We start from the raw sequence: 14,820 nt of genomic DNA, 5'->3' as shown, positions 1-14,820 counted from the left end.
GACAGCTCTGCTCCCTCGCAGGGGTGGCCCTCCCCTGGGTGCAGTGCTAGCGGACACGCCCAGCTGCACAGACAGATCTGGCTTCGCCTCCTCCAGGGAGCCCTTCCAGAGTGGCCTTCCTTTGCTCCTGGGGGGATGAGCGGGAGCGGTCACCCTAACTCTCTGCTTCGTTTTTCTCCCTCTGCTCTCAAACTCCTGAGTCCACCCCCAGCTTCACTGATGCCACCACCTCTCCAGATTCCCTCAAAGACCATGGGAGGCAGGAATGACCCCCATTTTACAAAGGAGGGAACAGGCTTGTGAATTGACTTCCTGTGAGTCTTGGATCCAAAGCTTCCTCAGGCCAACGGCAGCGTCTATTCCCCTCAGATCCCGATCCCCCAGGCCAGGGGCTGTGTCCCCTCCCGCAGACGTGGATTGATCAGCTGGGGGAATCCCTCAAGTAGAGGCTGATTCTCTCCTTCGGTCTGGGGGCGGGGGGTGGGGGGGCGGTGCGTGTGCTCTCTCAGGGCCACATTGTACCTAGGAGAGGGTGTCATCCCAAATCTTTCCACCCTCTCCCTGGGGCTCAGGAATGCTGGTTGGGGGGCCAGACCAGCCTCCGTGCTCCAGGCTTGTGGAGCCTTGTTCTAGGCCCTGTCTGGCTCCCAGGGCTGGGTTCTCCGGACTGCCCCCAAGGATGAGCTCAGCTGCCTAATTGTGGCCGAGAATGGAGGTTCACCCTACCCTGGGGCTGCGGCTCCAACGCCACCTTTGTTTCCCAACAGACAATGGGCTGCTAAGAGGCCACCTGTCCAGGCCAGGCGCTGGCAGGGGATGGGGCCCGGGGGATGCACTCGGCATGTCCAGCCTGAGCCCCAGGCCCTGGGCGGCCGGTACGGAAATAAATTACATGGCTGGGGTTTTGGCTTGGACTTCAAGGGCCGGGGGCCCAGCCCCGTTTTAGCCTGGCTATAAAGAGCTGCCTGGGGTCTCTGTCCAGACCAGACCCTGCTCCTGACTTGTGGACACCATGGCTGCCACCACCACCAGCATCCGCCAGTTCTCAACCTCTGGCTCCGTCAAGGGCCTGTGTGTGCCGGGTGGGGGGTTCTCTCGGGTGTCCTCGGTTCGTGTGGGGGGCGCCTGCCGGGCCCCCAGCCTCCTGGGAGCCGGCAGCTGTGGCAACATGTCGGTCACCTCATCCCGCTTCTCGGCGGGCTTGGGGGGCGGCTACGGCGGGGGCTACACCTGCAGCCTGGGCGGGGGCTTCGGCTCCGGCTCCGGCTTCGGCGCGGGCTTCGGCTCCAGCTTCGGCGCGGGCTTCGGCTCCGGCTTTGGTGCCGCGGACGCCCTGCTGGGGGGCAGCGAGAAGGAGACCATGCAGAACCTCAACGACCGGCTGGCCTCCTACCTGGACAAGGTGCGTGCCCTGGAGGAGGCCAACGCCGACCTGGAGGTGAAGATCCGGGACTGGTACCAGAAGCAGGGGCCGGGGCCCGCCCGCGACTACAGCCCCTACTTCAAGACCATCGAGGACCTGAGGAACAAGGTGTGTGGGCCAGCCAGCTCCCTGCCCTCTGCCTTGTGTCCTTACTACCTGCTTGTGACTCCCTCCCTCCCAACTTTGGACCTTTTCCAACATTTCTTCTCTTCCCTGGGTCTCCATCATTCATTGGTTCCTTCCTTCATTCACTTTCTCACTGGCATGACCATGGAAAGTCACTCTGGGGGTCCCTGAGGGAAGGAGCTATGTCTTCCTGCTCAGACTGGAAGCTCCCAAGGGAAGGGATTAAGTGAGTCTGAAGGAGAACACAACACATACCCACATGCTCATGACCTCTAAGAGCACGGCCTTGGCATTCTGTGAACGGGGTGCCTGGGTCTTCTGCACGAGACCCGCCCCGGAGGGTCCTTTGGTGCTGCAGCCCGCGCCACCCCGAGGCAGGTGAGAGCTAAAAGAAATGCCAGGATGTTTAGGGGAGGCCAGGCTGGGGCCTGCTCTTTCCTGGTAGGGAGCCAGGTCTGGTGCTGCCCTGTGAGGGGCTTTGTCTGCTCCTTCCTGGGACCTCGGCCAGGAAGGGAATTCCTGCAATTGCCCCCTGGAAGCAGAACGACTGGGAGTGCCAGATCAGATATGGGCCTTGGTCTGAGCAGCAGGGAACCCAGGGGAGCCCTGGTGAGTCAGCGTTCCAAGCTTCGGGGTCAGCCAGCTCCTCACCACAACCCCCCTGTGCCCGAGCATCAGGCCTCCGCCCCTCTGAGTCACTGCGCCCCTTGGGGGTTTTCACAAGGGCCCCTTGCTAGGCCCAATCAGCCTCCTGAGCAGGGAGGTGGGTAGGAGACGGGTCTGTAGGCCACTGAGGCCAAGGATGGGTAACAACTTGGCCCTTGGGCTCACTCTGGAAACGGAGACCCAGGGTCACTTCACAGGGCCCCGAAGGGGACTCTGAGGCCCAGAACAAGGCTATTGGAGCTACTTTTTGGCTGCTGAGGCTGTTTCCTCTTACACCTTCTGCACATCAGCCCTCAGCCTTAAAAGCTTCCAGATTCTTCCCAGCTCATCTGCCACCTCCACTAAGACCTCCTCTCTTCTCCCTCTGGGCAGCATTTAGGGGCCTCCCTCTCCTTCCGCCCACGTGGCTCTGGAGTACAGCCTCTCAGCTTTTCTGACGATAACAGTGACAGCAGCAGTAATAATAACTGACCTTCTGCCCCCTCCAGAGCCCCTTCCCTGCTCTCATTTCAACCACTCAGGTGACCCTGGGGGAAGAGAGAACTTTGCTTTAGGTTTGAGGTGGGGCTGGTCATAATCTTGTTAATTAATTAATTAATTAATTAATTGCCTAATTAAACCAATGTTTCTTGGGGGCTGACTCTGGGCCAGGTACTTTGCCCAGGGCTAGGGATTCCGAAGAGAGTGATACAGATATGGCCTTGTCCCCCTGGAGCTGAGTCCAGTGGAGGAAATGACCGAAAAAGTTGTGGAGAAAATCACAGTTGGGAGAAGTGTTGTGAAGGAGATGGGCAGGGAGGAGGTGTGACCGGAAGGAGGCACACACATGGGGTGTGTGGAGGAGGGCTTCCTGGAGGAGGGGGCAACCGAGCCTAGAGGTGATCTCAGTTGGGGAAGAGAGAGTGAGGTCCACGGGAATATTATGGGTCTCTCCTGACCTCATGGTTACCTGTGCCTGGGCACTGCGCCCTCACCACTCTGTGGGCCCTCTCACAGGGTGCCCCGAGGGGGAGATTGCGGGGCCCTCATCTCCTCTATCTGGTCCACTCTCCAAAAGGGCTGCAAGAAGGGTGTTGCGGGGCCTTCCCAGGGTGCTTGCTCACCCAGCCCACTGTGCCTCCCAGATCCTGGCGGCCACCATCGACAATGCCAGCTTGGTGCTGCAGATCGACAACGCCCGTCTGGCAGCTGATGACTTCCGCAACAAGTGAGCCTGCGCCTCCAGGGTTGTCCCCGGGGGCGGGTGTTGGGCCCGGCTCTGCACACCAGAGCTCTCTGTGTGTACAAGGGGGTGTCCTGGGGCGCTCCTTGGCTCATGCCTCCACCCTTTCCAGGTACGAGACTGAGCTGAACCTGCGGATGACCGTGGAGGCCGACACCAATGGCCTGCGCAGGGTGCTGGATGAGCTGACCCTGGCCAGGGCCGACCTGGAGATGCAGATCGAGAATCTCAAAGAGGAGCTGGCCTTCCTGAAGAAGAACCACGAGGAGGTGAGGCTGTCCTGGAAGTGTAGGAGAAACTCACCTGGGAACAAGCAAGGCTGGGGCTCCCAAATCTTCCTGGGCCAAGGCCATGCTCTCAGTCTAGTTCTGGCCCTGAACCTGGGAGACCCTCAGGGGGCCCTGCACGGGGCCTGGAAGACCCTCTCCCCCCAAAGATACTTCCCTTGTCCCTCAAGGCACGACCTATTGAATGGTGGCAGTTAACTATCTGGTGAGCAAATCAGTCTAAGAACACGCATGCTAATTACTCTAATTAATTGTAATAGTGATAGTCATAACAACAACCAAAATCTGCTCAGCACATTACAAGTGATTCATGGCAATTATCTCAGCTGATACTGACAGTGGCCCTGGGAGAAGGGTGCTCTTTCCTTCCCTCACCAGTGAAGAGACTGAGGCTCAGAGAGGTGAAGGGATTTATCCAGAGCAGCACAGGTCTTTCTGACCCATAGCCACACACACGTCTGACGCCACCGCTTTGCCACCTTCTCCCACCTCCCTTTTTCAGAGAGTCTTGGAGTCCTACAGACCCTAAGGCTCAGCCCAAGGGTCAGGATCCCAGACCCTGTAGGGGGACTAATGAGCCTCCGGCTTCCTTCTGGGCCAACCTCTGGGCTGGCCCACGCTAGGGGAGTCTAATCTTGGAGAAGCAGGAGCCCAGAAAGCGTCTCCACTTGGCTTTGAGGCTGGTCATACAGATTGTGTCCCCGCCCCAGCAGATTAACATCTCCTAGCAAGTTCTGGTTCTGCAGATGCCAGCATGGGACTGCTTCCCCTGTGCGGTTGGGGGCAGGGGACGAGGAGGGTGGTCAGGGAGGTGAGTGAGGCTGTCCCGGCTCATCCCCTGACGGGCTGGGGAGTTACCGTCTCTCCTCGCCCCGCACACATTGGAACTGGGCAAAGTCCATCTCTGAGTGAGAGTTGGGGGAGATGGTCCATATTCACAGCCCTGCATGTTCAAGACAGGATCACATCCACCTCCATCTTCAAGGGGAGGAGCCATTGGGCTGTCTGTCTGTGTCTGTAGGTCATCGGTACCCATCTCCCTGAGGGAGAGAGGCCCGGCCCCAGGGTCTCTCCCTGGGATGGCCCTGGTGAGCTCCTGTTCTCCTCTTGCCCAGGAAATGAACGCTCTGAGAGGCCAGGTGGGCGGGGACGTCAGCGTGGAGATGGATGCCGCCCCCGGCGTGGACCTGAGCCGCATCCTGAACGAGATGCGCGACCAGTACGAGAAGATGGCGGAGAAGAACCGTAAGGACGCTGAGGACTGGTTCTTCAGCAAGGTGGGTGGCCGTGCGTGAGCAAGTGTGAACTTGCTCCATACGTGTGCTGGGTCCTGAGAACAGGCTGGAAAACTTGTAGATCACAGCTGTCCCAGCTGGAAGGACCTTTGGAAACCAGTTGGACCCACTGCTCATGTCCAGATGCAGATTGTGGGGCTCAGAGGGGCCTCAGGCTCACACAAGCCACGCTGCGGCCTGGGGAACGGATCCAGGGCCCGTCATCCCTGTCTGGGGCTTCCCCCAGCATATTTGTAGGTATGTGTGTGTTTGGATGAATACCTCATGCCCTTAGTAAACACACACCTAGCAGCTACAGTACCCAGGACAGTAACAGGCACAAAGAGAGTAAAAGCTGTTTTTGCGCAGTACTCAGTAGGACTATTGAATGCAAAGCACGGTGCGTCCACTGAGTCCCAGGGTGGGCACAGAGGGTGTCTGTGTGTGGGTGTGTTTGCAGCCCCCAGAGCCAGGGAGGGGCTGGGGGAGCAGGTCGGGGAGGTCAGGGCTCGGAGGTGGACCCTGTCCTCTGCCCCACCTCTGCAAGCCTTCTCAAGCCCCTGTGCACCCCCCCCCCCAACCTTCCAGACGGAGGAGCTGAACCGTGAGGTGGCCACCAACACCGAGGCCCTGCAGAGCAGCAGGACGGAGATCACAGAGCTCCGCCGCTCCGTGCAGAATCTGGAGATTGAGCTGCAGTCCCAGCTCAGCATGGTAGGGCCTCCGACCCCCTCCCTGGCCTGTACCTGTCACCCCAGGGTGGGCCCAGCCTCCTAGACTTCCATTCGGAGGACCCGAAATCCCCACCCAGCCTGTCACTTCACATGGGTCCCTCTCTGCCTCTGTTACCGCCCCATGGTGCTGGCGGCACCCGCAAACCCACGCGGATGCGTCCCCCTTCTGGGTGCTGCGCCCTGGAGAAGGGTCCCAGCTGGGTCTCACCCAGCCACCCGTGCTTTGGCCCACAGAAAGCATCGCTGGAGGGCAGCCTGGCGGAGACCGAGGCCCGCTACGGGGCCCAGCTGGCCCAGTTGCAGGGGCTCATCAGCAACATCGAGCAGCAGCTGTGTGAGCTCCGCTGTGACATGGAGCGCCAGAACAACGAGTACCAGGTACTGCTGGACGTGAAGACACGGCTGGAGCAAGAGATCGCCACCTACCGCCGCCTGCTGGAGGGCGAGGACGCCCAGTGAGTGGGGGCACTGGGGCACACGCTTGGGTCGGCCGGGGGCCGCTGCATCCAGGCAGGGACGTTTGTGCTGGGGAGGTGCAGAGGTCTGCAGGAGGTGACACTGGCAGATACTGGCAGGGGTCCCGCTGTGAGGAGCATTGAAGGCCGAATGAAAGCGTCTGGACTAGACGGTGTGGGAAACGGGGAGCCACGGAGGGATTTTGCACAGAGGAGTGGTACTATCATCGAGATGTCTTAGAACGTTCGCTCTGGCTGCATAGGGAGAAATGCATCAGAAGGGCCCCGGTGGGGGCAGGGAGACCTGTCTGTCAGGAGGCAGGAGCAGGGAGTCGGGCCAGAGAAGCCCTGCTGTAAGGCGGGGGTGGAGGGCAGGGAGAGGCAGGTGGTGTGTGGAGAGGATGTGTTGTAGTTAAAAACAGCAGGGCTAGATGCCTGGACGTGGGGGCGAGCGTGGCTCCCTGGCGGGACGCAACACGTGTTGAGTGAGCCCACGAAGGAGCGGAGGACGATGACCCTGGGTTTCTGGTTCTGATGACTGGCTGGTGATGCCATTACCCGGGATGGGATAAGGAGCCGGGTGGGTGGTGATCTGGCTTGGAGCTGGGAGGGTACATCCGGGCCCCAGTGTAAAGGGGCTGAGAATGTCCTGGGATCTCCATGCTAAGTCACACATTCCAGCTTTTTGCTCCCTGATGATGGCAAAGCGCACCTATAGTCTAACCACTCTCTCTCCCGCTTTAAGAGAGTCTGTTTGTTGGGCCCTTTGGGATGTGGAAAAACCACTTGCTCAGCTTCTCCTTGTAAATCCCTGGTTAGCCACAAAGTGCCTCTGGGCCTCCTGTGGGGGTGTCCCCTTTCCTTAGTCCTGCCCACGGGGCCGATGCCCTTTGACCCTTGTGGTATTCTCAGCTGTGATTTCTCTCTGGTTTGCTGGGACCTCTCTCCCCTCGCCCTAGTCCTCCCCAGCCGCTCCTTCTCCATGGGGCCGGGCTCCTGGCCCGCACCCCTGCACTGACAGGTCTCCCTCTCCCTCCCTGCAGCCTGGCCACCCAGTACTCCTCTTCCCTGATCTCACAGCCCACCCGGGAAGGTAAGAGCCTGCCCTGTCTGGCCCGAAGGGAGTGGGGAGAGGCCGGGGACCCGTCTGTGCGGGAGACTGGGGGAGGGGCTCGGGCCTGAGATTTCCTGTGCCCCCTCCTCCACCGCCTGCAGCCACAGTGACCACCCGCCAGGTGCGCACCATTATGGAGGAAGTCCAGGATGGCAAGGTGGTCTCCTCCCGCGAGCAGGTCCACCGCTCCACACACTGAGGCCCCTTTCCACCTGTGACAGCCCAGCCTCGAGGGTCACGGGGGAGCCATCGCCTTGGGCTCCCAGCATGCTAGTGCCGCACCCTGAGTGCCCATCTGGGCCACCAGCCAAGAGCTGTTGCCTTTCTGGATCTGTTTCCTGCAGCCCCTCACCGAGGGTCCTCCTAGAATTGCCCCAGTGTCTGCTATTAAAGCTTTGCCTGAAGTTCAATGCCTCGTGTGATCTGGTCCAGTCATTGGCTTGGGGCGGTGTGTGCTGAGGGACTGGGGAGGAGGACAGTTTGAGGGCTTGGGTGACACTTGTCACCTGCAAATCTGTTCTGTCCGCCTCATCCAGGCCTGGGGGCTCCCGGGAGGCCAGAGGGAAGAAGGCAGGAGATTGAGGGCAAAGGGATGGGAGAGCATATCGAGATGGGAAAGTTTCTAAGAATCAGCCCGTGGGTCCCCATGGGCTGGTCCGCAGGAGGGCCCCATAGACTTTCTGGGGAACCACACCCCTTCTAGAGAACTCCCTGCCTCAGCCTGGGGCAGGTCTGGGTTCAAGATCAGGGGGAGAAGGGCTGGGCAGGGGGGCTTTCTAAAGGCATGGTCCAAGGTGTTGATGGGCGAGAGGGGGTGGCGGTGGCACGGCCAGCCCAGGAAACCAGCTTGGCCCAGCTCGGGGAGTCTGTGGGGCGGGGTGGCTGCTGTGTGTGTGAGCGTGGGGGGCATCCTGTTTGCTCTGGTGGCTTGGCAGCTTCCGGGCTGTTGGGGAGTCTCTCTCAGCTGCTAGGAGGGGATGTCTGGGCCTGCCTGGGAAGTGGAAGCCATCAGCAATCTGGGACACGGCCACATTCCATTCAGCGAGCCTGCCGGGACCCCGGGACCCAGGGCTAGGCTGAGGGTGGTGGGCAGGACGGGTGGGGGCCCCATGAGAGGACTGGGGTGGGCTTTTGGGGGAGGCTTCGGGGTGGGAAGGACTCGCTGGGGGTTCTCAGGAAGACCCTTAGGCAGTGTCCTTTATATTTCCATCTGGCCGGCACTTGAGGTGGCTGCCCCTCACCTCACCCTGAGGCCTCTTTGGGTACAGGAGGGATAAGGAGAGTGGCCAGGGGCACAGCTGTCCTTTCACAGGGAGGGTCTCCCCCCATCCCCCACCCCCCCCACCCCCGGCTTGCCACTTAAGCTCTCTACTTAAGCTCTTCCTTGCCCACCCTGGCCCAGGAGGGAGGTGGAGAAAGGTTAGAGGGGCAGGCTGGGTCCCTGGGGTTTCCAGGGATAGGGGCAGTGTGGCCAGATGGAATCACAGCTCCTGGAGCTGGTGCCAGGGCTCTTCAGAGGGCGGGGGCAGCGTGTCGGGGGCTGTGGGAAGTGTTGGGCTCTGTGGCACACTGGGGATGAAGGAAGCAGGAGCCCTGCCAGCCCGGTTCTGCGGTCAGATGGGCCAGCGGGACACTATCCCTCTCGAAGTTTCCTTATCTGTAAAATGGGGTGGTAACCTGAGAGTCGCTGTGTTGTGTGGTGAGCCTAGTGGGCTTAAGTCCAGTGTCCAAGGTGGGACAGGGTCTCAGTCCTCACCCTCTCCCCAGCACCCAGCCCCGGGCCAAGACTGTGGTGTGGCATGTGGTGAAGGAGACCGGCCATAGGCTGGGGTCTGCCTGGTTCCCCGACCGGTTTCCCTGCCAGACACGGGGGCCCGGTGGGCTGGGCTGGGGTGGCAGCTGCCTGGGAGGGCCCGGTGACGGTGACGTCCTGCTTCTCCTCTTCTCCGTATTAGGTCATGGGAAAGCATAGCTGGAGGGCCTGCCTGAATCACAGGTGACAGGCCTGAGACCAGAGACATGCACTCGCGCAGACACCCAGCACGGGGGTTCGGGGAAATGAGGCAAAGCCCCGATGGTGGGAGGGGAGGGGGCCGGCAGCCACCTGGGAGCTGGCAGGCAGCCAGCGGTGATGAAAGCCCAGGAGAATGGAAACAGAGGAGCGAGCCTGTTGTAATCGCTACGCCCACTTGTCGATCTATAAAGGCGGCGGGCGAGTCCCGGCAGCCACACGCACCTCGGACCTCTCTCCTCTCTCGCCCTTTTGCTCTGTGCCTGCCTGCCACCCGCCGCTGCCACCATGACCACCACCATCCGCCAGTTCACCTCCTCCAGCTCCATCAAGGGCTCCTCTGGCCTGGGGGGCGGCTCGTCCCGCACCTCCTGCCGGCTGTCTGGCAGCCTGGGCCCTGGCTCCTGCAGGCTGGGGTCTGCGGGGGGCCTGGGCAGTGCCCTCGGGGGCAGCAGCTATTCGAGCTGCTACAGCTTTGGCTCTGGCAGTGGTTACGGCGGCAGCTTTGGGGCCGTGGACGGGCTGCTGGCGGGTGGGGAGAAGGCCACCATGCAGAACCTCAACGACCGGCTGGCCTCCTACCTGGACAAGGTGCGCGCCCTGGAGGAGGCCAACACTGAGCTGGAGGTGAAGATCCGGGACTGGTACCAGAAGCAGGCCCCGGGGCCCGCCCGTGACTACAGCCACTACTACCAGACCATCGAGGACCTGAAGAACAAGGTAGGGCCTGCTGGTGGGACAGAGCCTTTGGGGGGCATGGCCTCTCCTCCCCCCCGTCTGGTAGTCTGGTATCCTTGACCATGGCCTGGAGTCAGCCTAGGGGGCTGCCATGGGCTCTCAGGGAGCCGAGGACAGCTTGGCTCTGGGTTGGCCTCTGGGAACCCACCTTGGAGCCACTGTGTGGCCCACATTCCCCTTTACGGGGGGGCAGCAGTCTGGGCCAGGGACAAGTGAGCCTCATGGAGCTCCTCTGAGCCTCAGTTTCCTCATCACAGAGCTTGTTGCTGCCACCTCATGTCATTGGAGGATAAGATGAGTGGATGCGCGTAGAGGCTGGGCCCATGGGCTGCCAGATACATGGGCATCTCTCTTCTTGAAGCAAGAGGGGGATTTTGGGTGATGGTGGGGTGAGGGATCTAGTGAGTTCAAGACGGCACCTGCTGGGAGGGGGAGGTGGAGACAGGGGGCGGGACCTCAGGAAGGCCTCTGTGTGTCTTATTTGGGGATTTTTCTGGCTTCCCCATCCCTCCCACTGTCCCCTCAAGAATGGGGTTCAGCAGACCTCCCAAGGGCAGAGCTGCCTGCTGGAGTCTGGGGTTTGGGCCCAACAGGGGTCATGACTTCTGATTTGGAACTACTCGTTGGTGAGGGCTCTTGTAAGGGCCTTTTGGGGGAGCCTCTCAGGGGCACCATCTCCTCAATTGTAAAATGAGGGGGTTGTTCACATCTGTTGCTCTGTCTGGGATTCTGGGACAACTTCTGCCCCAGGGGATCTCTCCCATTCCTCTCTTCCCAGCTGGGCACTCCCAGCTGGCTGCCTGCTCTGGTTGAAGGGAGCCTGGCAAAGGGGTCCTTGTGGGAGGAGGCAGGTCTGGGGGTGGGGAGAGGAGGCAAGCTTCAGTGCCTCAGACCCCTGCCGGCCCCTCCTCTGCCAACAATTACTGCCTGGTAAAGGTGAGGGGCTGGGCAGGAAGAGAGCCTTCCTGAAGACAGCCACATCCTGGCCTCCAGGCAGGAAGATCCATCTCAGAACCCTGGTCTGGGCTGAGCTACTCCCTACCGACGGCCTTACCACTTTCCCGTCTCCCCAGATCCTCACGGCCACCGTGGACAATGCCAACATCCTGCTGCAGATTGACAACGCCCGCCTGGCAGCTGATGACTTCCGCACCAAGTGAGCCCTGGCCAGGGGGCTGGGAGGAACCGGGGCCCCCTCCCCACCCCAGGACCGCAGTTGCTATGGCAAGGGCCAGCAGCTGGGGTGGGGGAGTCCACCGCTTAGTCATGGATGTGGCAAATGCAGCAAATTCTGAAGGCCGCTGGGCTTAGGCAGAGAGAGGGAGGCGAGCAGGAGGCAGAGAAGAGAGAAGCTAGAAGCCCGGTGGGGGTGGGGCTTGGGCCCGCAGGGTCCCAGGGCCCTGAGGCGGCATTCTGCTTCCACTCCACACCCCCACCTCCACGGTGCCTCACCAGCAATGGCCGGATGCTGGCCAGGACCTGGGCCTGCCTGTGGGTCCAAGCATCGAGACTAAGTCTCTGTTTCCTTTTGCAGGTTTGAGACGGAGCAGGCCCTGCGGGTGAGTGTGGAGGCCGACACCAATGGCCTGCGCAGGGTGTTGGACGAGCTGACCTTGGCCAGGGCCGACCTGGAGATGCAGATCGAGAACCTCAAGGAGGAGCTGGCCTACCTGCGGAAGAACCACGAGGAGGTGAGGTGGTGGGGCAGCAGGTCAAAAAGGCTGCGGAGGGGGTGGCAGGGTTCTGGGGCTGTGCCAGGGCCGGGACCAAGGGAAGAGCACAGAGCAGGTGCTCCAGGGCTGGTCACCTTATGGGGCAGCCCTGTTTGTGGAGCCCTGACCCCTAGTCCCTTCCATGTACCACCTTGTTTCCCTGAATCTGGGGGCCCTCCCAGGGTCCGCAGAGGCCCCTTCTCCCCATCCTGGCCTCCCTCAAGAGGACAAGGGGTTAGTGAGGAGGTCTCCTTGTTCTAGCCCAAACCCTTGAACCTGGACCCTATGTGGAAGTTTGGGAATTCAAGGGGATGTCTTAGGTGTACTGGCCTAAGAGTTAGATTTTATTTTTGGAGAGCCCTTTGGAGAGTCTAATGGGGGCGGGGGCATAGAACCTGTCCTTAGGGAACCTCCAGTCTGATGGTGGAGGCAGAGCCCATGCAGAGCAGATGAACAAGAGTCAACAGGAGGGGCAGGGGGTAGAGGCAGAATGAAGGGGGGCTCCTTGGGAGGGGTCTGGAGAGTAAGAGAGCAGGACAGGTCCGCATGCCCACACCCACACCCCCCTCCCCCACAGGAGATGAACGCCCTGCGAGGCCAGGTGGGTGGTGAGATCAACGTGGAGATGGACGCCGCCCCCGGCGTGGACCTGAGCCGCATCCTGAACGAGATGCGCGACCAGTACGAGAAGATGGCGGAGAAGAACCGCAAGGACGCCGAGGACTGGTTCTTCAGCAAGGTGGGGGCTGCTGCGGCCCGGAGGCCTCTCCCAGCGGATGGGGGGCAAGGACTGAATCCCGACTGATGCCCAGTACCTGGCATCTTGGGGGTGTCCTATCCTCAGTGAGCCACATCGACCCCATGGGATCAGGGTCACCCATTGCATCAACAGGCCAGGAGGTTTCTGGGCTTTGGAAAGTGGGATGCTGGTGAGAAGGCACACTGCCCCTACAGTTAGGTTTGGGAGGGGGCTGAGAGGCCCAGCGGAGATCAGGAAGGTGACCGTGTCCGGGGGAGTTATGGGGGGTGGGGAGAGCCCCAGGTGCCCGTGTGGGCACAGCATGGGCCCTGGGCTGATCATACGGAGGCCGTGGGTGTCATCTGACTTGGAGAAGGGATCCCAAGCTCACGCTGCACTCTCCTGTGTCCTGTCTGCAGACAGAGGAGCTGAACCGCGAGGTGGCCACCAACAGCGAGCTGGTGCAGAGCGGCAAGAGCGAGATCTCCGAGCTCCGGCGCACCATGCAGGCCTTGGAGATCGAGCTGCAGTCCCAGCTCAGCATGGTAGGGGAGCTGCCAGGCCTGGGGTGCACCAGGGACCCTGGAGGGGGCACTGACCCCCCTTGCTGACCCCTGAGCCTCCTGCCCTCCTGCAGAAAGCATCCCTGGAAGGTAGCCTGGCTGAGACAGAGAACCGCTACTGCGTGCAGCTGGCCCAGATCCAGGGGCTGATCGGCAGCGTGGAGGAGCAGCTGGCCCAGCTGCGCTGCGAGATGGAGCAGCAGAACCAGGAGTACAAGATCCTGCTGGACGTGAAGACGCGGCTGGAGCAGGAGATCGCCACCTACCGCCGCCTGCTGGAGGGCGAGGATGCCCAGTAAGTGGGGGCGGGGGGCCAGGGGCCAGGGGCTGGGGGTCTGGAGTGGGGGTGGAACTCTCAGACCCAAATCTAATCTCCTCTTTCTCTCTCTCTCTCTCTTTTTTTTTCTCCAGCCTGACTCACTACAAGCCCAAAGAACGTAAGGATCTCGGTAGCTGAGGGTGGGGGTGCACGGGGCAGGCAACCCATCTGCTCATTGCTGGGGAGAGTCCCAGGACCTGCAGGGAGTGACGGCTGATCCTCAGTAGGGGTGTGTGTAGAAAGGGACCTGTTAGGGCTCAGGACTGATGCTCAAGGGAATCAGATGAGGGAGACACTAGTCTGATGGGGGCAGGGCAGAGAGATGGTCCTTACCCTAGAGATCCTAGTTTGGGGGCAGAACTGGTCCTAGCCCTGGAGACTCTCCTCTGATGGGGAGATTAGGGACATGGTCTCTTGTGGTCTTTGTTCTTGAGAACCTTACAGATAAGCAGTCCTGACCGTGGGATCTGTAGTCTGAAGGGAGAAAGGGACATGGTCCTTGCCTTCTAGATCCCAGTGTGATGGGAAAGATAAGATCCTGGCCCCGGGGAATCTAGTCTAATGGGGGTGATGCGGACCTGGTTCTTGTCTTGGAGATCCCAGTCTGGAGATGAAGGAGACAGGAGCCTAGCCCATGCCCTGGAGACTGCAGAGAAATAGAGATAGACCCCATTGGGTAGCACCCAGTCTTGCAGAAGGACACAGTGGGTCAGGATCAAACCTCCCATCTGGGAAGCTGGACTCCTACAGGGGCACTGCCACAGGGAGGGGATGGGACAGGGAGTGGCAAGAGCAGGAGGGACGAGTGTCTGGATGTGATATTGAGAGGTGAGAAGAGGCAGGGACTGCAAATGGCTGTGGCGGGAGAGCTAGCTCTACTCAGGGAACTGGGGGCTGAGCCAGGGTTTCTCGGCCCCCACCCCACCTCGGAGTGTCTGTCTCCTGCAGCCGTGACCACACGCCAGGTGCGCACCATTGTGGAAGAGGTCCAGGATGGCAAGGTCATCTCCTCCCGCGAGCAGGTCCACCAGACCACCCGCTGAGAACTCTGCTCCTCCTGGCCAGCCCCCCAGGCTCCCCCCACTGACCCTGTAGCCTCTGGATTCCCCAGCCTCAACTCCTGGCTTAGTCCCTTTTCCATAACCCCTTGCCTGACCAATAAAGCTTGTTGACTCATATGGAATTCATCCTGATTGTAGCCACTGAGGTGGCCCTAGTGAGCAATGGGTGAACTGGGGGAAAAGTGGACACCAACTGTTGTTGACTTGGAGGTCAAGGGTGGTCTAGGATCGGGATAAAGAGTAGGTCTGGGCAGGGCTTAAGGGGGCACTTTGCATCTCCGAAGGGTAAGTGATCCTTGGGAGGGTGGTCCAGGCAGTGCCAGACCCAGGGTCAGGCCAGCATACCCGGGGAGGTCTTAGGTGGCCTCTTCTTGCC

At 60.9% G+C, this 14,820-nt stretch overlaps 2 protein-coding genes across 2 annotated transcripts; both read left to right on the top strand.

Moving 5' to 3' along the window:
- Positions 1 to 504: 504 nt before the first annotated feature.
- LOC106972590 (keratin, type I cytoskeletal 42) lies at positions 505 to 7,711 on the top strand. Its single transcript, XM_015069588.3, has 8 exons — positions 505 to 1,531; positions 3,340 to 3,422; positions 3,550 to 3,706; positions 4,840 to 5,001; positions 5,587 to 5,712; positions 5,967 to 6,187; positions 7,231 to 7,280; positions 7,403 to 7,711. The coding sequence occupies exons 1-8, from the start codon at positions 1,013 to 1,015 to the stop codon at positions 7,498 to 7,500; spliced, it is 1,416 nt and encodes a 471-aa protein (XP_014925074.2). The 5' UTR covers positions 505 to 1,012; the 3' UTR covers positions 7,501 to 7,711.
- A 1,804-nt stretch (positions 7,712 to 9,515) lies between these two features.
- KRT17 (keratin 17) lies at positions 9,516 to 14,561 on the top strand. The gene is made up of 8 exons (XM_027048852.2): positions 9,516 to 10,032; positions 11,124 to 11,206; positions 11,585 to 11,741; positions 12,340 to 12,501; positions 12,921 to 13,046; positions 13,139 to 13,359; positions 13,476 to 13,501; positions 14,332 to 14,561. Exons 1-8 carry the CDS (start codon positions 9,601 to 9,603, stop codon positions 14,424 to 14,426), a joined length of 1,302 nt encoding a protein of 433 aa, XP_026904653.1. The 5' UTR covers positions 9,516 to 9,600; the 3' UTR covers positions 14,427 to 14,561.
- Positions 14,562 to 14,820: the final 259 nt, after the last annotated feature.

Source organism: Acinonyx jubatus, chromosome E1 (genome assembly GCF_027475565.1).
Source record: "Acinonyx jubatus isolate Ajub_Pintada_27869175 chromosome E1, VMU_Ajub_asm_v1.0, whole genome shotgun sequence".
NCBI classification, from domain to species: domain Eukaryota; kingdom Metazoa; phylum Chordata; class Mammalia; order Carnivora; family Felidae; genus Acinonyx; species Acinonyx jubatus.
The sequence above is the reverse complement of the archived record's forward strand: the minus strand, read 5'-3'. Positions and strand labels throughout refer to the sequence as shown.